This window comes from Pan troglodytes, chromosome 12 (assembly GCF_028858775.2).
Source record: "Pan troglodytes isolate AG18354 chromosome 12, NHGRI_mPanTro3-v2.0_pri, whole genome shotgun sequence".
NCBI classification, from domain to species: domain Eukaryota; kingdom Metazoa; phylum Chordata; class Mammalia; order Primates; family Hominidae; genus Pan; species Pan troglodytes.
Window position 1 is genome coordinate 48,260,073 of NC_072410.2, and position 23,784 is coordinate 48,283,856.

Below are 23,784 nucleotides of genomic sequence, written 5' to 3' on the forward strand. Positions count from 1 at the left end.
TTTGAGAGTTTTGCTCTTGTTACCCAGGCTGGAATGCAATGGCACAATCTCGGCTCACCGCAACCTCCGCCTCCCAGGTTCAAGCGATTCTCCTGCCTCAGCCTCCCGAGTAGCTGGGATTATAGGCATGTGACACCACGCCTGGCTAATTTTGTATTTTTAGCAGAGGAGGCGTTTCTCCATGTTGGTCAGGCTGGTCTCAAACTCCTGACCTCAGATGATCCACCCATCTTGGCCTCCCAAAGTGCAGAGATTACAGGCGTGAGCCACCGTGCCCAGCCTGAGAAATTGCATTTCTAGTAAGTTCCTGGATGATGCTGATGCTGCTAGCCTAGAAAGCACACTTTGAGAATCCAGTCCCAGAACTCTGGATTTTGTGAATTTCAGCACCAATTCACCCACACTCCTCTCTTCCTATTGTGGGAAGCATGACTATGTAGGACAGTTGCAGACAAAAAGTGGTTTATTTAGCACCCACTATGTACCAGGCACTTGGGAGGTATTTTCTCACACTTTGGTTTTCCATCCTCACAATATCCCTTATGAGGTAGGGACTACCCTCATTTTTACAGGTGAGGGAATTGAGGCTTAGATGTTGACAGACCCATCCAAGGTGACCCAGCTGGTAATGGTAGACTTCATCCTGCTACACAGTATTTAAGGGGCCTAAACCATAAACAATTTTTAAAAATTTGGGAAAGTCACACATAAAGGAGATGTTTCAATACCTTCTCTCTCCAGGTATGAACAGTATTGAGCAAGACCCACAGGGCAGCAATAATCATTTATCCTGATGAAAGGTTCCTCTGTGAAAGGTAAGGGGGTTGGGGGAGACCTAAAGCCTTCTGCAGACCCACATTTAAATGAGCTGACAGTCCCAGCAGGACTACAGAGGAACCAGCTAGGGGAAGCTGCCAGGATCTTAGAGGTGAAATTAAAAGGAGATCATGCTTCTTACCCAGGAAGTGGGGAATTCAGTTGACCCTTGAAAAAACTGAATAAATTAACATGGGGAAAGGCTAATTACAATGCCCAGTGCTGGGGTGGAGAAACAGAGTGGCCAAGGTTGTAGCAGCCTGGGCACCTGCTGAGGCCCCATTCAGCGGGAGAGCTACCAGTTGGGAGTGTGGACATGTATGGCCCTACCAGCTCTAAGCAGGAGCTGGTAAGGGACTTCCCAAATGCAAACCCTTGGTGAATATTCTAGCAGTGAGAGGAGGTGAGCACCAGACCACTGGACAAGAGAGGTCAGAGTCATACACAGCAATCTGGACAGGAAATGGCATGAGGAACTGTGAGTAATCTGGGGGCTATGGCTAGAAAAACAGGGCACGAGCTGGGGCTGAGAAGAGGTGAGCATCCATCAAGCTGAAAGGTGGGACTCAAGCCCCCTCAGCACTGTGACCCCATTCCTGTACACCAAGCTCTAGTTGGTGAATGAGGTCCCCTGGACCAAGAGGAAGAGAAAGGCCCAGATGCTTTCTCACTGTCTCTGCTATAGCCTAAAAATCTGAACTTTTCTATAGTTCCCTTCTTGAGCCTTGGTGGGTTTTATTTTTCCTTACTGCCTCCAGAAGAAGCTTGAGAACCAAAGGATGTTTCAGTGGATGTGGGGCTCCTTTCTCTCATCAGAAGCTTCCCCATGGCAAGAGGAATGACTGCCAGGGCATCATTAACTATGGATCTAGAGAATAAGGTCTCAAAATATGCAGTGAACTGTCACCACACTATGTCCCCCACCAAGGGATATATACATGGCCCTGCCCTATGAGGGACCGGTGCCCCCTCATCTGGCCTGAGACAGATGCTGGAGCCCAAGTCCCAGGATGTCCCAGCCCTTTGAAGGGTCCTGGGGCTGGAGAGGATGGGGCCTTCTACTCTGAGTCTGGGAGAGGGGCTGGTTGGGGTGGCTTCGGTGACATGAAGGATAATGCAAGAGTGGAGACAGGCCAGGGGACCTCAAAGCAGTGCTTCGAGGGCACCTGAGGGAAGGTAGGCCTGAGGGTGCCAGCTCAGCATGGGGAAGTGGCTGGAGGGCCCCAGGTGACAGAGGTGGTGCACAGATTCCTCCTCGCTGACCCTGCTGAGAAGGGAGAGAGAAGGGGACCAGATCCTTCTTTTAAACAGGACAGCCCATGCCTCTCATTCCACCCATCCTTCCCCGCCCCCTCCTTAGCCACCTGAGGCTTGGTATTGCAGTCCCAGCCAATTCTCCCTGATACCCGCCTCAGCATGACAGTGTGCCTGGCCCCCTTACCAGTGTGAGGTGGAGAAGGCAAGAGCGGAGCTCTCGGGCTGCGTCAGGCTGGGACCCATCTCTCAGAGTTTCCTGAAACACAGCAGCTGCCTCTCTGAAGCGCTTTGGTCCCAGAGGGATCAGAAAGAAAAGATTAGGTGTCAAGGCGCTTAAAAGTACCCTTTCTAAAACTGGCCCTTGCTCCTAGTACCACAACCATTGTGACATTTTGGTACTAGAAGCTTATCTAGAAAGTCAACATAGACCCTCTCCCCACTCCATCCCACTCAAATCTCTCCTGTTTCCAGCCCCAGACCTATTACCTGTAGTCCCATCAAGGCCTTGCCCAGGCGGAAGAGGCCCCGGGGCCAGCCAGGCCGTAGGGTAAGGGCCACCTGGGCATCAGCCAGGGCCCACGCTGGCTGACCCAACCGCTCATGGCAGAAGGAACGATTTCCAAATAACCTGATAAAGACAGAAGGTGGCCAAAGGTCTGAGTCCTCAACACTCTGCCCTGCCCTGGCCAAGCCCCCACCTACCGGTGGTCCTGGGGGTTGAGCTTCAAGGCCTGGGTGAAGAGGACCACGGCCTCATGGTAGAAACCATTCTGAGCAAAGCTGGTACCCAACTCTGGAAAGGAAAGAGGGTGAGAAGATTCAGATGGGGCTACCCCAGGGAGGGTGGGGTGAGGAGGGAGAGAGAAAGGATCTCACTTGCCAGTTCCTGGCTCTGTTGTAAGGCAGCTGCCAGCAGTCCCGGAGATGCCTGGGGATAGGGTGCAAAGTCAAGCAGGTCTTGAGGTCTCAGCCTCCCCAAATCCTTCTCCTTTGTTTAAACAGGTAACACTGCAATTAGCATTACCCAACTCATGTAATCCTCATGACAGCCCTACAAGATGGTATCAGCCCTATCTTCCTAGACAGGAAACCACCCGGGGTCATGGTGACAGTGATGGGGCCTGACTGTAGGTCTCTTGACCCTAGAGCCAGAGAACTCCCACTGGACCCTGTGTCAATCCTTAGACCCTGTGCCTCCCCAGCAGCTCCTTGTGCCCCTTCCACGGTTCCAGCTGAATAAGGTTCTTCAGCCACCTCACCTGTACCTTTGGACTCTGCTGGGGCCTCTCCTCTCTTGGAGGGCTCTCTTCCTCTTGACCCATCTTCTGGAGGGCCAGACCCCTGCCTTCGGGCTCCTGGTTCAGTCCCTTCTCTCTGCGGGCACTGAGGGGCCAATCCCCAACCTTGCGCAAAGCCAGAGACACAAAAGTGCTAGATAGATCCAGTGAGTCCTGTGAACAAAATGGAAAGTTAGGGAGGGGGTGGGGATGAAGTACATTCTGGAGGAGGAGGAGGAAAATGAGCAGAGACCAAGAAGGGAAAAAAGGGGCTCTCACCTCTTCTTCACCACACTGTCCCTGAACTGGGTTTCCAGGGCTGGATGGGGGGCTCTCTTCTCCATCTGAGGTAGTGCTGGCCTGGAAGAAAGATAGACAGGTACAGAGTTGGGATCACCTTGAGCTGCCTGCTTTCTTGGCCCTCACCTTCCTGGCACTTGGTGCTCTTAGTACCTGCCCTAGATACTCACCTTGGGCTCCCCACAGTACTGCTCCAAACGCTCCTGTCGCTTCCGTTCCTTTTGACGCTGCAATAGTAATGGTAACAATGATGTATTTTGAACACTTACTGTATGTCGTGTGCTGGGCTAAGATTTCGCATTCCATCTTTGCAGCTCTATGAGACAGGCATCATTATTATCCTCATTTTGCAGGTGAAAAAGCAGACAAGAGAGGCACCAGCAAGAGGCCTCATGTAAGGAGGCAGATTCCTACCTAGGCAGCACAGTAGGATTCCAGAACCACTGCACCAGATGGCCTGTGAGAGACCCCCCAGTCCCTGGGCCCCTTGTGTCCTCCTGGCAAGAGAGTCCACTGCAGGCCATCTTGAGCTCTCTCCTGTTCCCACAAAGTTTCCTCTTTCCCTCTCCCAAATCCCTTTGGCTCCCCTGCACCCTCCAGCCATGCTCTAGCCACCTTCTTCTTGAGTCGCTTTTTCTCTGCTTTCTGTTTCATGCGCTCCTCCTCAGCCACCAGCTCCTCAGCCAGGCGATTGGCTTCCTGAAGGACGAAGGGCAGGTGACAGAAAAAGAGAGAAACAGGGAAATGGAGAGCAAACATGAAAGGGGGCAGGCAGTACAGAAGGATCTTGAAAGGTACCAATTAGGGGAGAATATAGGGATGGGGATACGGGGATTGAAAGAACCCTGGGGGACGGCAAAGCCCTCTCCTGAGAATCTCACCTCTTCTGTCACCAGGAGCTTCTGGGGCATGGCCACCTGAAGCAGGCTGTCTGAGACACTGGGGAAGGTGGCAGAGGCAGAGGGGCTTTGAGGGCAGGGCTCAGACTCTTGGGGAGGATACAGGAAGGACTTGCGGAGACCACAGTAGGTGCCCAGTCCCTCAGCCCCCTTGCCCCTGTCACTCTGTCCAGTTGATTTCCCTTCATCATCCAAGTGGCCCAGGAGGTAATCTGTCAGGAGGGAGAAAGAGACAGGAAAGAAAGAACATGAGAGAGGGGTGCATCTGAGGGTCAGCCCTCCCAGGGTACCAGCCTCGATCCCTGGGCCCGGTCCCTGCACTCCCCACCATGGTGCCACAGCTGCAGCCGCCCGCTGCTCCCATCCACATGGATCCGGTGCAGGCCCTGGGGATCACTCTCCACAAGCCGTCGAAGAAAATCCACTATGTCCTGGGAGGGGAGGGGAGGGGAGGGGAGGCTGGTGTTGGGGGCAGTTCCTGGAGAGAGCAAGGGCTTCGCTGGCTTGATCTCTCCACCATGGCAGCCACCAACCAGCTATCCAGCCCAGAGACTCTCACTGGCTCTGACCTCTCCCTCCTCAGCACCACAAAATCTGCTGCCCCCAGCTATTGTAGTGAATCACCTCCTCTTGCTGCTTTCCTGCCTTCCCAAGGGTTGAGTATGGTATTCAACCTGGCCTCCTCTACCATCCAGGATCTTCTCTCCTCAACCTGAGTTAGCCACACTGAGGCCCCTGGAATGAAGCCCTCCCACCTGCTCTTCCAGCTAGGCCCCCTGTCATATCTGCAGTTTGAACAGCTCCACATAACCCACCCTGAGGCTAGCTCACACCTAAACAAGTACAGCAGCTCCTGGCTGGCCGCTCCTCTGCACCTCATCTGTTTCTCCACAAAACTAAGCTCTAAGAAATTACTTCCCTACTCAGGGACATCCAATAATCCCCCACTGCCAAGGCCATAGGCAGAATTGAACCTAATTCCTCAGCCTACGATTCAGAGCCTTCCAAAAGGCTCCCAGGCTGACCTTTCCAGCCCTCCTTTTAATCCTCCCCTGCTTCACTGCTGTCCTCCCTCCCACCACCAGGCTCCCTCCAGCCTTGGGGCCTTCCCCCAGCTGCTCTCCAATCCCTCCTAACTCTGAGCTTCTTTCTCACATCTTGCCTCACCTTCAAGGTCCAGTTCAAATTCTATCTCCCTTCAAAGCCTTCCCAGACCCTTTCATCTCCAATTATCTCTGCCTCCTCCAACTAACCTGCAACCACATTATCTGTGTTACACAATTTAGAAACTTGTTATTGATTGCTTTCTATTGCTCTCCTCATTGGCCAGGCAGCATGGAATTCCAAAGGGCATTGTGCTGGAATGGAGCCACTTGCATCTGAGGTTATTTTTTCTTTTGAGGTGGATTCTTGCTCTGTCACCCAGGCTGGAGTGCAGTGGCATGATCTCAACTCACTGCAACCTCTGCCTCCCGTGTTCAAGCGATTCTCCTGCCTCACCCTCCCAAGTAGCTGGGATTACAGGCACGCGCCACAATGCCATTTGTATTTTTAGTAGAGAGGCGGTTTCACCATGTTGGCCAAGTTGTCTTGAACTCTTGACCTCAAGTGATCCACCCGCCTCAGCCTCCCAAAGTGCTGGGATTGCAGGTGTGAGCCACTGTGCCCGGCCGACTATTTTTTGTTTGTTTCTGAGACAGGGTCTTGCTGTGTTGCCCAGGCTAGACCCAAACACCTAGGCTCAAGCGATCCTCCTGCCTGAGCCTCCTGAGTAGATGGGACTTCAGGTGTGCACCATCATGTCCAGCTTGTCCAAATTTTCACTCTGCCACTACCTGCCTGTTTGATTCTGGAGAAGTCATTTAACTTCTTTGGACCTCTCCCTCATTCACAAAATAAGGCAAGACTCTTTTAAGGCCTGGCCCACACATTCTGTGGTCCTGATGGGAGTCATTTCCTCAGGGAGTATAAGCTTCAAAGACAGGAATGATCACATTCCTATTTGCCTAATCAGGCCTAAACAGAGCAGGACTGACTGAGACGCTTAGAAGCCAATGATCGTTTGGACTTATTGAGTTAGAAGCCACAAACTTAGAAACTCCAGCGTGCTAAAAAAAAAATCTGTAGGCAGGACTTCAGATGATTGAGGTATATTCAATTTTCTAAACAATTTTAGATCCAAGGCTTCCCTCAGAAGATAGTCCTGGCTTAACAGCATCTCCAATACTGCTAGGCACTTTCATCAGTCTTATACTTAAAATTCAATTTCCTGGTGGGTTTGTGTCATCTTCCTAACTGCAACATAAGCATAAATAATGAGCCAGGTGTGGTGGCGGACGCCTATAGTCCCAGCTACTTGGGAGGCTGAAGTCGAAGGACTGTTTGAGCCCAGGAGTTCAAGGCTGCAGTGAACTATGATCATGCCACTGCACTGAAGCCTGGGTAACAGAGGGAGACCCTGTCTCGATAAATAAATATGGCTGGGCATGGTGGCTCACGCCTGTAATTCCAGCACTTTGGGAGGCCAAGACGGGTGGGTCACTTGAGGCCAAGAGTTTTAGACCAGCCTAGCCAACATGGCAAAACCCCATCTATACTAAAGATACAAAAATTAGCTGGGCATGGTGGCACACGCCTGTAGTCCCAGCTACTCAGGAGGCTGAGGCACGAGAATTGCTCGAACTTGGGAGGCAGATGTTGCAGTAGCCAAGATCACACCACTGCACACCAGCCTGGGTGACCGAGTGAGGCTCTGTCTCATAAAAATAAATAAATTAATTAATTAATAATAAATAAATAAAGCATGCTCTCTGCCCCATGTCAGGCAGCCTCCTCAGGATGTGCCACTCAAATATATACTGTATTTCTTCTCTCTTCCTCCTCAAACCAGTGTAGTCATCATTAAAAATAAAAAATAAAAATAAATTAAAAAAAATTAAAAGCCGGGTGCAGTGGCTCACGCCTGTAATCCCAGCAATTTGGGAGGCTAAGGCAAGCGGATCACTTGAGGTCAGGAGTTCGAGACCAGCCTGACCAACATGGTGAAACCCGTCTCTACTAAAAATACAAAAATTAGCCAGGTGTGGTGGCACGCATCTGTAATCCCAGCTACTTGGGAGGCTGAGGTAGGAGAATTGCTTGAAACTGGGAAGTGGAGGTTGTGGTGAGCCGAGGTCTCGCCACTGCACTCCAGCCTGGGCAACAGAGCAAGACTACGTCTCAAAAAAACAAACAAACAGGTACTTCCTTGACCTTCTACTACCTGTCCCCAAACCACAGTCTGTGCTGCTCTCTGAATTCACTACATGGCCACTACATATGATCTGGTCCCCCAATATCATTGTGAATCTTCTCCTATCTTGTTACCCTCCTCCAGCCACAGCAGTGTCCTTGGAAGTTCCCACAACATACCAACTATGCTCCCATCTTAGGGCTTTGCACTTTACTTTGCCTAGAATGCTTTTTCCCCAGTGAACAGCTCACTCCTTCGTCCTTTTTAGATCTCTATGTAAATGTCACTTTCTCAGAGAGGCCTTCTCTGAACACTCCCTTTTTTTTTTTTTGAGGTGGAGTTTCGCCCTTGTTGCCCAGGCTGGAGTGCAATGGCATGAACTTGGCTCACCGCAACCTCCGCCTCCAGGGTTCAAGTGATTCTCCTGCCTTGGCCTCCAGAGTAGCTGGGATTACAGGCATGCACCACCATGCCCAGCTAATTTTGTATCTTTTAGTAGAAACGGGGTTTCTTCATGTTGGTCAGGCTGTCCTCGAACTCCTGACCTCAGGTGATCCACGTGCCTCAGCCTCCCAAAGTACTGGGATTACAGGCGTGAGCCACCACACTTGGCCTGACCACTCCTTTTAGAAGGAGAAACTTCCCAACTCCACTCAGCACTCCCTATCCTCCTTCTTGCTTTTTCTTTGTACTTCTCATATTTGACATACTATGTTGTTTATTTATTTGGTCACTGGTTGCCCTCATTAGATGCTCCTAATTTGTTGAATAGAAAGATTTTGGTCTGTTTGATTTACTGCTGTCTCTCAGTACCTACAACAGTATCTAGTACATAGGTGGTATTGTGTGCGTGCTGAGTAAACAGAGATTGGTGAGGAGGCTATTCCAATAGAGACAGAGCCAGGAACTGTGTGTGAAGAAACATGTGTGACACAGTGAGTGTGAACTTTTTTTTTTTTTTTGAGACGGAGTCTAACCCTGTCTCCAGGCTGGAATGCAATGGCGCAACCTCGGCTCACTGCAACCTCCATCTCCTGGGTTCAAGCAATTCCCTTGCCTCAGCCTCCCAAGTAGCTGGGACTATAGGCGCCCACCACCAGGCCCAGCTAATTTTTTGTATTTTAGTAGAGACGGTGTTTCACCATGTTGGCCAGGATGGTCTCCATCTCCTGACCTCATGATCCGCCTGCATCAACCTCCCAAAGTGCTAGGATTACAGGTGTGAGCCACTGCGCCTGGCCGTGAGTGTAGACTTTATCTTGTCAGTGATAGCAGTGGACTTGATCTGGGGAATGAAACAATCAAATGAAATAGTGCTGAGATGGCCGGGCGTGGTGGCTCAAGCCTGTAATCCCAGCACTTTGGGAAGTCAAGGAGGGTGGATCACCTGAGGTCTGGAGTTTGAGATCAGCATGACCAACATGGAGAAACGCAATCTGTACAAAAATACAAAATTGGGCCAGGTGCGGTGGCTCACGCCTGTAATCCCAGCACTTTGGGAGGCTGAGGCGGACGGATCACAAGGTCAGGAGATCGAGACCAGCCTGGCTAACATGGTGAAACCCTGTCTCTACTAAAAATACAAAAAATTAGCCAGGCGTGGTGGCGGGCGCCTGTAGTCCCAGCTACTCGGGAGGCTGAGGCAGGAGAATCACTTGAACCCGGGAAGCAGAGGTTGCGGTGAGCCAAGATCACACCATTGCACTCCAGCCTGGGCAACGGGAGCAAAACTCCATCTCAAAAAAAAAAAAAAAAGAAATACTGCTCAGGGGAAGATGAGGCTATGGATGTAATGTTTAGTTCAGGCCAGATACAAGGAGTCTTGATATAAGGGAATGGCAGCAAGACCAGGAACGGAAATGAGGGGCTTCTGTCAAGAGACATTTAGAAGTAGATTTTAGTGGCCGGCATGGTGGCTCATGCCTGTAACCCAGCACTTTGGGAGGCTGAGATGGGTAGATCACAAGGTCAGGAGTTTGAGACCAGCCTGGCCAATATGGTGAAACCCCTCTCTACTAAAAATACAAAAATTAGCTGGGCATGGTGGTGGGTGTCTGCCATCTTAGCTACTCAGTGGGCTGTGGCAGGAAAATTGCCTGAATCCGGGAGGTGGAGGTTGCAGTGAGTAGAGATGGCGCCACTGCACTCCAGCCTGGGCGACAGTGTGAGACTCTGTCTCAAAAAAAAAAAAAAAAAAAGTAAATTTTAGTGACTAACTAAATGTTTGAGGTAAAGGAAAGGGATATAAAATGATTATCAGATTTCTAGATTAAACAACTAGATGAAAGTTTGTGTTATTAACCAAAATTGGGATTAGAAGAAAAGCAACCAATTTACAAACATGATAAATTAATTTAACAAAAGTTAATTAAATTAACTTTTGGGTTTGAGTTTGAGATTCTAGGGAGTATAGCGCCTCAATGCTTCCAAATCTGATCCTGTCCCTCCTTCAAAAACCCTGCTGTCTACCGGGCATGGTGGCTCACACCTGCAATCCCAGCACTCTGGGAGGCCAAGGCGGGCGGATCACGAGGTCAAGAGATCGAGACCATGCTGGCCAACATGGTGAAACCCAGTCTCTACTAAAAATACAAAAATTAGCTGGGACTGGTGGCATGTGCCTGTAGTCCCAGCTACTCAGGAGGCTGAGGCAGAAGAATTGCTTGAACCAGAGAGGCGGAGGTTGCAGTGAGCCAAGATCACACCACTGCACTCCAGCCTGGGCGACAGAGTGAGACTCCATCTTAAAAAAAAGCAAAAAACAAAAAAACTCTGTTGCCTACTTGAGAACATCCAAACCCCTGTGCTAAGTCAAAGCCTTTCAAGCCAACTGCTGCCTTCTCTCCCACCGCATCTTTTACTGTTCCAACCAGATTCTCTACTCTGGTCTCACTTTGGTAAAGTTCTCTCAACTTTTCCTTGTTTTACTGTCTTTGCTCACACTGTCCCCTCCATCTATAAAAAGATATTTTTTCTTTTTTTTTGAAATGGAGTCTCCCTCTGTTGCCCAGGCTGGAGTGCAGTGGTGTGATCTCGGCTCACTGCAACCTCTGCCTCCGGGTTCAAGCGATTCTCCTGCCTCAGTAACCCCAGTGACTGGGATTACAGGCGCACACCACCACGCCCAGCTAGTTTTTCGTATTTTTGGTAGAGATGACGTTTCACCATGTTGGCCAGGCTGGTCTCGAACTCCCGACCTCAAGTGATCCGCCCCCCTAGGCCTCCCAAAGTGCTGAGATTACAGGTGTGAGCCACTGGGCCCAGCTTTTTTTTTTTTTTAGACAGAGTCTCACCGTTCCCCAGGCTGGAGTGCAGTGGCACGATCATGGTTCACTGAAACCTTGACCTCCCGCGCTCAAGAGATCCCCCACCCACCACGCGGGCTAAATTTTTTAAAAACATTTTTGTAGAGATGGGGTCTCACTATGTTGCCCAGGCTGGTCTCTAACTCCTGGGTTCAAGCAATCCTCCCGTCTCAGCCTCCCAAAGTGTTGAGATTACAGGCACAAGCCACCGCGCCCGGCCTCCATCTTTTCCCAAGGAACTCGTACCCACTCCCTAATCCTCAACTCAGAGACCCTTGTCTGCTCAATTCTACCCACTTCGAGCATCTGTTACATCAGGATCATCCTCCTGATCCCCTGCCCCTCACTTGCCTAAGATCCTCAAGGGCATGGCCGGAGACTACAACTCCCCAAAGCCTCCAGAGCCCCGTCTGGCGCCCATCCGTCGCGGGTTTCTGCACAGCTGACTTCAAAGAGGCGTGACCAAAATGAGCAGGACTGGGGGAAACTGGGGGTCGTTTTTACCTCTTCGCCGTAATCCTCTGGACCGAATTCCTTGCAAAGTTTGGGTACAGCAGCGACCTCCAGTGGGCAGCTGGGCCGTAGAGGGCAGTCTACAGGAAAGGAAGGCGGAGCCTCGTCAGCGGGCTCGGGACAGACGGGCTAGAGTCCTCCCCACTCTACCCTCGACTCTCCGCCCTCTGCATAAAATCCTACTCGAAACGTTCAGACCACAGGTGGACCCAAGAGGGGCTGCCTCTGCCCTCCTAGACCCCCACTGGTCTTGTCATACCGCTCACCTAGCTTGATCCGCCCCACAGTCTTCGGAATCGGCGCCATCGCATCTACAGTGACCCGGAAATGAAAGGTAGTCTAGTGTTTGATACCAGCCAAAGGGCGGGGTGGGACAGAGTAGGCGGCCATGTTTGTTAGGGGCAGAAGCCTCCCATTACGGAGCACGAGAGAGTCCATGAAGGTCCCTGCGACTCCCGGACTGGAGAAAACGGCTCTTGCGATGGGGCGAAGTCCGAGCTGCGGCGGGCGTTGGTCCGTGCAGGGAAGTGGGAATCGTTAGGTTCGTTCCGGACCCGCCGCCCCATGGCCCAGGAGTCTCGCTCAGGTAGCCTGCCTCCACTGGTTATCGTGCCCCCGCTGAGGGCGCAACCCGGGGGCACTGGGGAGGAGCGGTGGGAGAGAAGTCGAACGGGCGGTCTTCGCTGGGAGGTTCACTGCTGGCCGAGCGGAACTTCTGGAGGGACGCCGTGGTGGCCGACGCCGGCGGATGTGAGCGAGGACTACGAGGCTGATGCTGCGGCCTGGAGGCGGGGGCCCGCAGGTGGCGGCCCGATCCCTCCCGCGCTGCAGCGTCTCCGGGCGGTGTTGCTGCGGCTGCATCGCGAGCGGGAGCAGCTCCTCCAGGCCCGAGACTGCGCCTACCACCTACAGTCGGCTGTGCGACTCATGAAGACCCTGAGTCCTGGCTCGCCATCCGGCGGCCCTAGCCCCTTGCCCCAGTGGTGCCGCGACCTGCAGCTGCACCCTTCCCAAGGGGCGGTCCTGCGAATCGGCCCTGGGGAGACTCTCGAGCCGCTGCTGCTAGCGCGCCCCATCGGACTAGCCGCCCAGTGCCTGGAGGCTGTCATCGAGATGCAGCTTCGCGCTCTCGGCCGGGAGCCCGCCAGCCCGGGCCTGTCGTCCCAACTCGCCGAGCTGCTCTTTGCACTTCCCGCCTACCACACGCTACAGAGAAAAGCCTTGAGCCACGTCCCAGGGGCCGCACGTCCTTTCCCCACGTCCCGTGTGCTCCGCCTCTTGACGGGGGAGCGGGGTTGCCAGGTGGCAAGTCGGCTGGACGAGGCGCTCCAAGGATCGGCGTTGAGGGACCAGCTCCGCAGGCGGTGCCAAGAGGAGGGGGATCTGCTACCAGGGCTGCTGGGCCTGGTGGGGGGCGTGGCGGGTTCAGCCGGCTGTGGACTAGGGCTCGGAGGGGCTGGAGCCTTGTGGAGCCAATACTGGACCCTGCTGTGGGCAGCCTGTGCTCAGAGTCTGGACCTAAATCTGGGACCCTGGAGGGACCCCAGGGCAACAGCGCAACAGCTGAGTCAGGCACTGGGTCAGGGTGAGTGATGGGCTTGGGTGGGCGTTTGGGAAGGCTGGGGTCTCTTCCTTCCCCTTGGCCAACTCACTGACCTGCCATCCTGAAGGCAAAAGCAGGCCCTTTAGAAAGAACACCCTTGGGTTCAGACTATAGCTTCTGAGCTTTCAAGGCAAAGTCTTGCTTTCCACCCCAGTCCCGAGTCTTGGAGGAAGCATGCCTTCTTGCCTCATCATTGAGTGGGCAGGGGTTGTGGAAAGTGAGACCTTGTTTTCAGGCCCCAGAGTCATTTCTCCCACTAGCATCCCTGCCTCAGGAGTGTGAGAAGGAGCTGGCATCTTTGTGTCACAGACTACTTCATCAGTCGCTTATCTGGAGCTGGGACCAAGGTGAGAAGGAAGGGGCACTGGGGGTGACATAAGTCCCAGGTTACCGCTTCCCCACCACACTATACTCTCTCATCCTCAGGTTTCTGCCAGGCCTTGGGATCAGCTCTTGGGGGTCAGGGCAGCCTTCCCACATCCTCTGGCACTGCTGAACTTTTGCAGCAGCTCTTTCCTCCTCTCTTGGATGCCCTTCGAGAGCCCAGGTTACGACGGATTTTCTGCCAGCCTGCAGGTGAGACGAGGGGCTGGGTCTGGGGACACAGAGCAGTTGAGGATATCTCTTTTCTTTCACTCTGTTCTGAAATCTGCCTCTTCCCAAAGGTACTCCATGACCCCTAAGATACTCACTCTGCTGCTCAAATCCCCAGATCCTGGGCCTGTCGCCCTAGGTCTCTGTACCCTTCAGACCACCTTGCTCTGGTTCCTGGGCAGAGCTCAGCAGTACTTGGCAGCATGGGACCCAGCTTCCTTCCTGCTCCTGATACAAAAGGACTTACCTGTGAGTGGCTGGGGAGTAGGGAGGGGAGCAGCCTGAGCTAGGCTGAGCCCTCACTCCCTGTTTCCACCCAAAGCCTCTGTTGCATGAGGCAGAAGCTTTGTATAGCCTGGCCTCAGAGGAAAGCTTAGCTTTGGAAGTGGAGCAGCAGCTGGGCCTGGAGATCCAGAAGCTGACTGCACAGATCCAGGTGAGAACAGGGGCCTCAACAGTGGCAGTGTAAGACCCTATGTTCTGTGCCAAGTATCGGGGGTGGGAAGAGTAGAACATCTCAGTAACTTGGAATCTCCTTGGAGTCTCTGCTAAATGTATCTTTTTTTGCTCTGTTCATTTTTTGTTCTCTTTAACTTTTTTTTTTTTTTTTTTTTTGAGACAAGGTCTCACTTTGTCACCCAGGCTGGAGTGCAGTGGCACAATCTCAGCTCACTGCAGCCTCTACCTTCTGGGCTCAAACCGTCCTCCCACCTCAGCCTCCCTAGTAGCTGAGACTACAAGCTCGTGCCACCACACGTGTCTAACTTTTGAATTTTTTTAGTAGAGACAGGGTTTCACCATGTTGCCCAATCTGGTCTCGGACCCTTGAGCTCAAGTGATCCATCCACCTTGGTCTCCCAAAGTGCTGGGATTACAGGCATGCGCCACCATGCCTGGCCCCTTTAACATTTTACTATGGAAAATTTCAAACATGTACAAATGTAGAGAGAGGTGTATAATGGACTCCCATATGTCTGTCACCAAGCATTTAACAATTATCAACTCATGGTCAATTTCATCTGTGTATCCCCTACCCTCTCCCCAGTAATGCCAGACTCTCGTTTTTGATGGCAACAGTGGATCATTGCCTCGATTCATTATTTCATTAGAGGTTGTAAAGTGGTAACATTTCAATTCTCATCATTCCTACTTCATTTATGAGTTGGATTACTCCTATGAAGAAAAACTTGCCTTCATTAATGATTTGGTTACTCTTAGGTATATTTTAGAGAGAAAATTCAGGATAAATGATTGCATCTTTCTCTTTACTTACCAGTTATCGGCACATTTCTCCTCTCTTAAAAGTTTAATTTGTATTTTTATTAATGCTTTGGGAGGCCAAGGCAAGAGCATTGCTTGAGGCCAGGAGTTCGAGACCACCAGGGGCAACATAGCGAGACCACCCTAGGCAACACAGACCCCCATCTCTCCAAAAATTAAAAAATTTAGCTGAGCATGGTGGCATGCGCCTGTACTCCCAGCTACTTGGGAGGCTGAGGCAAGAGGATCGTTTGAGCCCAGGAGGTCAAGGCTGCAGTAAGCTGTGATAGCCACTGCATTCCAGCCAGCCTAGGCAATACAGTGAGAGACTCTGTCTCAAAAAATAAAATAGTGCATGTCTATAGTTTAAAAAGTGAAATAGAATATTATTTTATAAAACTAATGAAAAAATAGCACTTTGTTTGCCCTCACTCACCTCTGATTTCTATTTCACAGTAGTAACCTTCATCCATGTTTGCCTGTTTCTCCTAACATTTTCTTATATATTTACGAATAAAGCCATTATACTTTTTCTTCCCCATTTTGCACATTTATCTATTCCTATGTGGAAGATGTCTGGTTTTTTGTTTTCCTGCTCAGTTTTCTCCTCTTTGCCCTGAATAGGGGTGTGGCTGTAGAGTTCAGTCCTTAACTCTCTGCTTTTCTCTCAGTATTCCTGCTTACCCACAGTGTCTTGCTGCTGTGAACTCCCGGGTTCAGTCTTTCTGGCTCCCAGAGTTCTTTTTTTTTTCTAAGATGGGGTCTCACTGTCACCCAGGCTGGAGTGCAGTTATGTGATCTTGGCTCACTGCAACCTCCACCTCCTGGGCTCAAGCAATCCTCCCACCTCAGCCTCCTGAGTAGCTGGAACCACAGGTGGAAGCCACAATGCCCAGCTACTTTTTTTTTTTTTGAGAAGGTGTCTCACTCTGTCACCCAGGCTGGAGTGCAGTGGCGTGATCTCCACTCACTGCAACCTCCACCTCTCAGGTTCAAGTGATTCTCCTGCCTCAGCCTCCTGAGTGGCTGGGATTACAGGCGCCTGCCACCACGCCCAGCTAGTTTTTGTATTTTTAGTAGAGATGGGTTTCACCATGTTGGCCAGGCTGGTCTGGAACCCCTGACCTCAGGTGATCCACCCACCTCAGCCTCCCAAAGTGCTGGGATTATAGGTGTGAGCCACCACACCCGGCCAATGCCCAGCTACTTAAAAAAAATTTTTTTTTTGTAGAGACAAGGTTTTGCCATGTTGCCCAGGCTGGTCTTGAACCCTTTTTAAAAATCTTTTTTAAAAACTTTTTTGGGAGGCCAAGGTGGGTGGATCGCCTGAGGTCAGGAGTTCAAGACCAGCCTGCCCAACGTGGTGAAACCCCGTCTCTACTAAAAATACAAAAAAGTAGCCGGTATGGTGGCAGGTGCCTGTAATCCTAGCTACTTGGGAGGCTGAGGCAGGAGAATAGCTTGAACCCAGGAGGCGGAAGTTGCAGTGAGCCGAGATAGCGCCATTGCACTCCAGCCTGGGCAACAAGAACAAAAATTCTGTCTCAAAAAAAAAAGAAAAGAAAAAATTTTTTTGGCCAGGTGCAGTGGCTCACACCTGTAATCCCAGCACTTTGGGAAACCGAGGCAAGTGGATCATCTGAGGTTAGGAGATCAAGACCGGCCTGGCCAACATGGTGAAACCCTGTCTCTTCTAAAAATACAAAAATTAGCTGGACATTGTGGTGCACACCTGTAATCCCAGCTACTCGGGAGGCTGAGGCAGGAGAATCACTTGAATCCGGGAGGCGGAGGTTCCAGTGAGTCGAGAGCGTGCCATTGCATTCCAGCCTGGGCAACAGAGTGAGACTCAAAAAAATATATATATATATATATTTTATTTATATTATATCTACATCTATATATATTTTATTTATATTGTATCTATTTTTATATATATATATATATTTTTTTTTTAATTAAAAGTTTGGCTCGTGACATAGCCCTCAGGAGATCTGAGAACATGTGCCCTGTTCTTGAACTCTTGAGCTCAAGCAATCCACCGCCTTGGCCTCCCAAAGTTCTGGGATTACAGGCATGAGCCTCCACACCCAGCCTAGCTCCCAGAATTCTAGTTAAACATCTGCATTTGCCTGTTGGGCATTTCTACCTCAGTTTACTGCTGTCTACTTAAACTCAACATGCCCCAGAGCAGGCTCATCATGAGTACTGCACACAGTGACGGTCATAGAGCCCTGAGGAAGGAAGGCTATAGTGGGCATGTGGTTAAAGAACGCTCCATACATGGCCTATGGCTGGAGATGGTGGCTGGGAAGCCTCAGAGGAGTGGCTGGGGTTACTGGAAGTGGGCAGTTTGTAGATCCTTGTGGGGGTAGCAGAGAGGTGGCCTTACCAGAGCAGAGGTTCCTTTTGTGGGTATGTTCACTGGGGTTGGGTGTGGGGGTAGGGTAGTAAGCAATTTGGCATCAAATTGTGGAGGGCATGAACACCAGCCCCAACAATTTGCGCTTTACCTCATAAGTGAGGGGGTGACATTTTAAGAGCAGAAGGGTGTAATCCCAGCATTTTGGGAGGCCGAGATGGGTGGATAACTTGAGGTCAGGAGTTTGTGACCAGCCTGGCCAACATGGTAAAACCCCATCTCTACTAAAAATACAAAAATTAGCCAGGCATGGTGACGGGTGCCTGTAATCCCAGCTGCTCAGAGGCTGAGGCATGAGAATCGGTTGAACCCGGGAGGCAGAGGTTGCAGTGATCTGAGATTGCGCAATTGCACTCCAGCCTGGGCAATAAGAGCGAAACTTGGTCTCAAAAAAAAAAAAAGAGGCATTGTGAGTTTTCTTCCTGTTTGGACTGTAAGATCCCAGTGGGTGGGGGAGAGACTGTCACATACTCTGCACCTTGTATTCCCTCAGTGTTGAGTACAGAGGCTCCTAACAAAAGTCCATTGACAAAAGGGCAATTTCCTTGACATAAATAAGGGAGGAGAAGGGGGCTTGCATTTACTGGAGAAGAGAGGAAGATTTTGGATTTAGACAGGTTGTCAGATGTGCCAGGAGCCATATGGGCTCCACTCCATGTCTGGCCGCCCCCAGGTCTATCCTGTCTTCAGGCTCCCTGGCATCTACCATTTCTTTACAGAGCAGCTGCCATTAACCACATTTACTGGGGTTCCTCTCCCTCAAGATGGGCTGTAGAGCAGAAACCAGCTTTATTGCTGTGTTCTCTCCCTCCAAAAACAACCTATCAAACCAAAGAAACAAAACCAGCATATAGGCCTTTTCTTGCTTTATGGGTTATATTGCTCTGGAGTGGGCTGTGAAGAATAATAATATATAATAATGCCTTTCAATGTAAGGACATTCCAAAACTTCCTGAGTCTCAGAACGTTCAAATAGTCATTGCTTCTGGTTTACATACAGTTCTTGTCTTCCTTTTGTAGGTGATAACCAAAAGATCATTGTAGGCTGGGTGTAGTGGCTTAGTGGCTCACATCTGTAATCCCAGCACTTTGGCAGGCAGAGGCAGGCAGATCACCTGAGATCAGGAGTTTGAGACCAGCCTGACCAACATGGCAAAACCTTGTCTTTACTAAAAATACAAAAATTAGCTGGGTGTGGTGGTGCACTCCTGTAGTCCCACCTACTTGGGAGCCTGAGGCAGGAGAATCACTTGAACCCGGGAGGCAGAGGTTGCAGTGAGCAGAGATCACGCCACTGCACTCCAGTCTGGGCGACACAGCAAGACTCTGTCTCAAAAATAAAAGGTCATTGTAATTCCCCTTTCTTCCCTCAATTTCTGCCCATCGCAGATCATACAATCCCTCTTTCTGGCATATGCTGTGTGTGTGTGTGTGTGTGTGTGTGTGTGTGTGTTGCGGGGGTGGGGGCAGGGTATGTCTTTCTTTTTCCTTAAAGCTCTTGTATAGTAAAATTAACCTCAAGGATTTTCCATCTTTTGAACCAAGCTGGGGAGAGCAAGGTAATCCTAGGGCAATTGTTCATAATTTGGGTCCAGACCTCTTGGAAAACCCAATGACAACTATGGCATTGCTCCTCAAAAAATGGCCAGGCATACACAACTATGCAACAATTCTGGGGTTTTATGGATGTCAAGTTGGACATAGAGCTCCTTAGATATAGAGATCATCATAATTTGACAAGCCCCTTTTACTTTCTCCCTATCCCTACAGCTCCTGCCTGAAGAGTCACTAAGTGTCTTTTCTCAAGAATGTCATAAACAAGCCATGCAAGGTTTCAAGCTCTACATGCCACGGGGTCGGTACTGGCGGCTTCGTCTCTGTCCTGGTAACTCCTCATCCCAGCTTCTCCTTCCAGAGTTCCAAGGGGGTAATAGTGTCTCAGCCCTTCCAAATTCCGGTTCCCCTCCACTGTCTCCATCCTTGTCCTCAGCTTCTGTACCCTTCCCTCCTGAAATCCTACCCTCTTCTCCCAAACACTCCATTTAGGGGTTCAATGGATCTCCACAGCCTTATATTCTGTCTTCTCTATTCCAGAACCTCCCAGTGCTCCTAGTGAGTATGCTGGTTTAGTGGTCCGCACCGTACTGGAGCCTGTGTTGCAAGGATTGCAAGGGTTGCCACCTCAAGCCCAGGCCCCTGCCCTTGGTCAGGCTCTGACAGCCATCGTGGGTGCCTGGCTTGACCACATTCTTACCCATGGGATTCGGTTCAGGTCAGGAGTAAAGGCAGAAGTGGCAGGGGGTGAATGGAACTGGGAAAAGGAAGGGGATAAGTGGGAGAGGCAGGAGGGTCAAGTGGCCATACTGTACCTCTGCCTTCAGCCTGCAGGGAGCGCTGCAGCTCAAACAAGACTTTGGAGTGGTCAGGGAATTGCTGGAAGAGGAGCAGTGGAGCCTGTCCCCTGATCTCCGCCAGACCCTGCTCATGCTCAGCATCTTCCAGCAGCTGGATGGGGCCCTGCTGTGTCTGTTGCAGCAGCCCCTGCCCAAGTCTCAAGTCCACAGGAGGCCCCCCTGTTGCTGTGAGTTACTCCCCTTCGCTCACTGCTTTGTGTGTCCCAAACCCCATTCTCACCATTAATCTGGCTTCAGTATATCCCCAGCAGCCACCTACCTTCCACTCCTGCCTTACCAGGTGCTTGTCAGGAGGTCCAGACCACGAAATTGCCCAGCAGCTGCCTCAATAGCCTGGAGAGCTTGGAGCCCCCCCTCCAGCCTGGAACATCTCCAGGCCAGACAGGTCAGCTGCAAAGCACACTAGGAGGAGGGGGACCTAGCCCGGAGGGCTACCTGGTGGGAAATCAGCAGGCCTGGCTTGCCCTCAGGCAACACCAGCGACCCCGTTGGCACCTGCCGTTTTTTTCCTGCCTGGGAACCAGTCCTGAATCCTAAGGAGCCTGGGACCAGGAGCCAGAAAGTTAAGAGCTCCCCATCTCTAGCTGGAAAATCCAGACATTTGGAATTGCATATTAAGGAAGCCCAGAACTGGAAGCTTGGAGGAAAGCATGCTGGAGAATAAGCTACAAAGAGCCTGGGCTTAAGAATCCAAGATTAGGGGCTGGGCGCAGTGGCTCACGCCTGTAATCCCAGCACTTTGGGAGGCCGAGGCAGGCGGATCATGAGGTCAGGAGATCAAGACCATCCTGGCTAACACGGTGAAACCCTGTTTCCACTAAAAATACAAAAAATTAGCCGGGCGTGGTGGCGGGTGCCTGTAGTCCCAGCTACTCGGGAGGCTGAGGCAGGAGAATGGTGTGAACCTGGGAGGCGGAGCTTGCAGTGAGCTGAGATCCAGCCACAGCACTCCAGCCTGGGTGACAGAGCAAGACTCTGTCTCAAAAAAAAAAAAAAAAAAAAAAAAAATCCAAGATTAGGCAGGGCATGGTGGCTCACACCTATAATCCCAGCACTTTGGGAGGCTGAGGCAGGCGGATCACCTGAGGTCGGGAGTTCCAGACCAGCCTGACCAACATGGAGAAACCCCGTCTCTACTAAAAATACAAAATTAACCAGGCGTGGTGGTGCATGCCTGTAATCCCAGCTACTCGGGAGGCTGAGGCAGGAGAATCGCTTGAACCTAGGAGGCAAAGGTTGTGGAGAGCCGAGATTGTGCCATTGCACTCCAGCCTGGGCAACAAGGGCAAAACTTTGTCTCAAAAAAAAAAAAAAAAAAAAAAATCCAAGATCACTCCAGCACCTGGAATCCAGAGTAAAGAGCAAGACCATAGCCTGGAACCTGAAGGTCAGACCCTTGGGAGGTTCAGGCCTAGTTCTCCATCACTGAAAATATCTCAGGGATAAAGAGTTGAGTGCTCTGCCAGGTGAGGGGGCTCACGCCTGTAATCCCAGCACTTTGGGAGGCCGAGAGGGGCGGATCACGAGGTCCGATCAAGACCATCCTGGCTAACGCGGTGAAACCCCGCCTCTACTAAAAATACAAAAAATTAGCCGGGCGTGGTGGCACGCGCCTGTAGTCCCAGCTACTCAGGAGGCTGAGGCATGAGAATCGCTTGAACCCGGGAGGCAGAGATTGCAGTGAGCCGAGATCGCGCCACTGCACTCCAGCCTGGGCAACAAGAGCAAAACTTCGTCTCAAAAAAAGAAAACGGGCTAGAATGCACTTCAACTTAAGTCCTGGGAGCTACGCTAATTCATGGGGAACCACAGAGGTTTAATAGGCATTTCTATACCTGGATCAGCCCCAAGGACAGTATTACCCTGTACTGCCCTTCCTATTACTATTTTCAGTCATTTACGAATATTGGGCTGTAGTACTTTCACGTTTAAGCTTTGGCTATTCAGAGCTCACTGTGTTTAATCTTCAGTTACCTGAATGGTGTTTACCTTCTGGTGTGGATCATCCTGGCTTGTGTTAGTGCTCTCTCTTTGGAAGAAGCCAGGATTTAAGATCGAGTTAGCCTAGATGTGGCCCAGCAGGGTACAGAAGGGGAAAGGCTGCAGAAAACGGGCGTATTTTCGTGCAAAGAGGTTTTTGCGCCATTTATTGATGGTTTTCACCGTCGTATGAGAGGACTATTCATGATAGGCTGTATTTGCTGACAGCCTACTTTGGGCTCCCCCATGCGTTGTGCCGAAACCACCTCTTTCTTTCCTGCCTTTCTCCACCTGGGCTAGAGAGCCCAGAGCTGCGGTTCGCAGGCCTGCTAAGCAGCCGGCGGCCGGAAGTCTATCCCGCAGAAGCGCAGCCATTCACGGCCTCACGCAATGCGACACTTCCGCCTGCACGAGTTCTTCCGGGGCGGAGGTCACCATGGCAGCTGCCTTGGCTCGGCTTGGTCTGCGGCCTGTCAAACAGGTTCGGGTTCAGTTCTGTCCCTTCGAGAAAAACGTGGAATCGACGAGGTACGAAGGGGAAGTGGGTAGAAGCGGGAAGTGGTGCGCCTTCCTTCAGCCGGGGCTTTAAGCCCTCAGCTTGGCGCTCCTCTGTTTTTCCACCGTAGGACCTTCCTGCAGGCGGTGAGCAGTGAGAAGGTCCGCTCCACTAATCTCAACTGCTCAGTGATTGCGGACGTGAGGCATGACGGCTCCGAGCCCTGCGTGGACGTGCTGTTCGGTGGGCTTGGTGGAGAGACGGGCAGGAGGGAACAGCGAGCAGCCCGCGCGCCCCTAAGCCCCAGCACTGCGGTTCCTCCCTCTCTCACTCGTTTGTTTCTTCCCCAGGAGACGGGCATCGCCTGATTATGCGCGGCGCTCATCTCACCGCTCTGGAAATGCTCACCGCCTTCGCCTCCCACATCCGGGCCAGGGACGCGGCGGGCAGCGGGGACAAGCCGGGTGCTGATACTGGTCGCTGACAGCGCCAAAGAGACCAACAAGATGATTTTAGCGTGGACTAGGACACTTAACCTAAGAAGAGTTTCACTTAATCATTCAAATCACTATCTGGAGGGCCACGGAGCGCAAAATAAAGTTTAAAACCCTGCTGCCACAATGTTTCTGGAACAAGACTCGATCAGAGAGGTGTCTGGATGAACCTGAATTTATTTCACTTTCTTACTGTCACTCACTGCTTAACCCTTTTGAATTTGGCTTCTGGCTTCTCCTACCACTCACTCAAGGTACCTCTTTTTTTTTTTTTTTTTTTTTTTTTTTTTTTTTTTTGAGACTGGTCTGTTTCTGTCGCTCAGGCTGGAGTGCAGTGGCATGATTCTAGCTCACTGTAACCTGGGTTTAGCCGAACCTCCCAAGTAGCTGGGAAGTTGGGACTACAGGCACGCGCCACGCGCCACCACGTTTAGTTAATTTTTAAATTTTTTTGTAGAGAAGGGTTTTCACTATGTTTCCCAGGCTGGTCTTGAAGTTCTGGGCTCAAGTGATCCTCCCACCTTGGATTCCCAAAGTGTTGGGCGTGAGCTACTGTGCCCAGCCCTCTTACTTTTACCAAATCTTGTGTGAAAGAACACTGATAGGCTGAGCGCGGTGGCTCACATCTGTAATCGCAGCACTTTAGGAAGCCGAGTCAGGCAGATCACCTGCTTGGAGAAACCCCACCTCTACTAGAAAATACAAAAAAATTAGCTGGGTGTGGTGGCACAAGCCTGTAATCCCAGCTACTCGGGAGGCCGAGAGAGGCAAGAGAATCGCTCGAATCCAGGAGGTGGAGGTTGAAGTAGGCCGAGGTCACACCACTGCACTCCAGCCTGAGCAACAGAGTGAGACTCTGTCTCAAAAAAAAAAAAAAAAAAAAAAAAAAAAAAAAAACACTAACAGAGTGCTGTTTTTTCAG

At 51.1% G+C, this 23,784-nt stretch overlaps 3 protein-coding genes across 18 annotated transcripts; 2 read left to right on the plus strand and 1 right to left on the minus strand.

Annotated features, from left to right (window-relative positions):
• Nucleotides 1–445: 445 nt before the first annotated feature.
• TTC31 (tetratricopeptide repeat domain 31) lies at nt 446–11,996 on the minus strand. Of its 14 annotated transcripts, none has more exons than XM_054677955.2 (13): nt 11,866–11,996; nt 11,591–11,679; nt 4,878–4,980; nt 4,532–4,761; nt 4,266–4,349; nt 3,821–3,877; nt 3,630–3,710; nt 3,333–3,524; nt 2,950–3,001; nt 2,776–2,866; nt 2,560–2,701; nt 2,258–2,359; nt 446–2,080 (listed from the first exon to the last, which is right to left on the minus strand). In XM_054677955.2, the coding sequence occupies exons 1-13, from the start codon at nt 11,903–11,905 to the stop codon at nt 1,787–1,789; spliced, it is 1,557 nt and encodes a 518-aa protein (XP_054533930.1). In that variant the 5' UTR covers nt 11,906–11,996; the 3' UTR covers nt 446–1,786. The 14 variants fall into 14 exon arrangements, with proteins under 14 accessions (XP_054533930.1, XP_054533931.1, XP_009440977.1 ...); XM_054677956.2 differs by having other exon boundaries at nt 3,339–3,524; nt 11,866–11,978; XM_009442702.3 differs by having other exon boundaries at nt 446–2,083; nt 3,339–3,524; nt 11,866–11,978.
• On the plus strand, nt 11,958–21,042 carry CCDC142 (coiled-coil domain containing 142). 3 transcript variants are annotated; one of them, XM_001160130.6, is made up of 9 exons: nt 11,958–13,184; nt 13,463–13,549; nt 13,629–13,778; nt 13,915–14,045; nt 14,119–14,232; nt 19,249–19,363; nt 19,573–19,750; nt 19,860–20,059; nt 20,173–21,042. In XM_001160130.6, exons 1-9 carry the CDS (start codon nt 12,164–12,166, stop codon nt 20,427–20,429), a joined length of 2,253 nt encoding a protein of 750 aa, XP_001160130.1. In that variant the 5' UTR covers nt 11,958–12,163; the 3' UTR covers nt 20,430–21,042. The 3 variants fall into 3 exon arrangements, with proteins under 3 accessions (XP_001160130.1, XP_009440979.1, XP_054533928.1); XM_009442704.4 differs by having other exon boundaries at nt 12,164–13,184; nt 19,249–19,405; XM_054677953.2 differs by lacking the exon at nt 13,463–13,549 and having other exon boundaries at nt 12,164–13,184.
• MRPL53 (mitochondrial ribosomal protein L53) lies at nt 20,173–22,989 on the plus strand. The gene is made up of 4 exons (XM_009442705.5): nt 20,173–20,277; nt 22,173–22,400; nt 22,499–22,611; nt 22,719–22,989. Exons 2-4 carry the CDS (start codon nt 22,309–22,311, stop codon nt 22,850–22,852), a joined length of 339 nt encoding a protein of 112 aa, XP_009440980.1. The 5' UTR covers nt 20,173–20,277; nt 22,173–22,308; the 3' UTR covers nt 22,853–22,989.
• Nucleotides 22,990–23,784: the final 795 nt, after the last annotated feature.

What these genes read in the sequence shown, in the direction of transcription:
- CCDC142 (XM_009442704.4), top strand. Translation starts at nt 12,164, where the DNA reads ATGGCCCAGGAGTCTCGCTCAGGTAGCCTGCCTCCACTGGTTATCGTG. An exon ending in GAGTCAGGCACTGGGTCAGG is followed by an intron (nt 13,185 to 13,462) that starts GTGAGTGATGGG and finishes TTCTCCCACTAG; the next exon opens with CATCCCTGCCTCAGGAGTGT. An exon ending in GATTTTCTGCCAGCCTGCAG is followed by an intron (nt 13,779 to 13,914) that starts GTGAGACGAGGG and finishes TCAAATCCCCAG; the next exon opens with ATCCTGGGCCTGTCGCCCTA.
- TTC31 (XM_009442699.3), bottom strand. Translation starts at nt 11,905, where the DNA reads ATGGCGCCGATTCCGAAGACTGTGGGGCGGATCAAGCTAG. An exon ending in CAGAGGATTACGGCGAAGAG is followed by an intron (nt 4,981 to 11,590) that starts GTAAAAACGACC and finishes CTCCCCTCCCAG; the next exon opens with GACATAGTGGATTTTCTTCG. An exon ending in CTCAACCCCCAGGACCACCG is followed by an intron (nt 2,702 to 2,775) that starts GTAGGTGGGGGC and finishes TGTCTTTATCAG; the next exon opens with GTTATTTGGAAATCGTTCCT.
- MRPL53 (XM_009442705.5), top strand. Translation starts at nt 22,309, where the DNA reads ATGGCAGCTGCCTTGGCTCGGCTTGGTCTGCGGCCTGTCAAACAGGTT. An exon ending in AAAAACGTGGAATCGACGAG is followed by an intron (nt 22,401 to 22,498) that starts GTACGAAGGGGA and finishes TTTCCACCGTAG; the next exon opens with GACCTTCCTGCAGGCGGTGA. An exon ending in CTGCGTGGACGTGCTGTTCG is followed by an intron (nt 22,612 to 22,718) that starts GTGGGCTTGGTG and finishes TTTCTTCCCCAG; the next exon opens with GAGACGGGCATCGCCTGATT.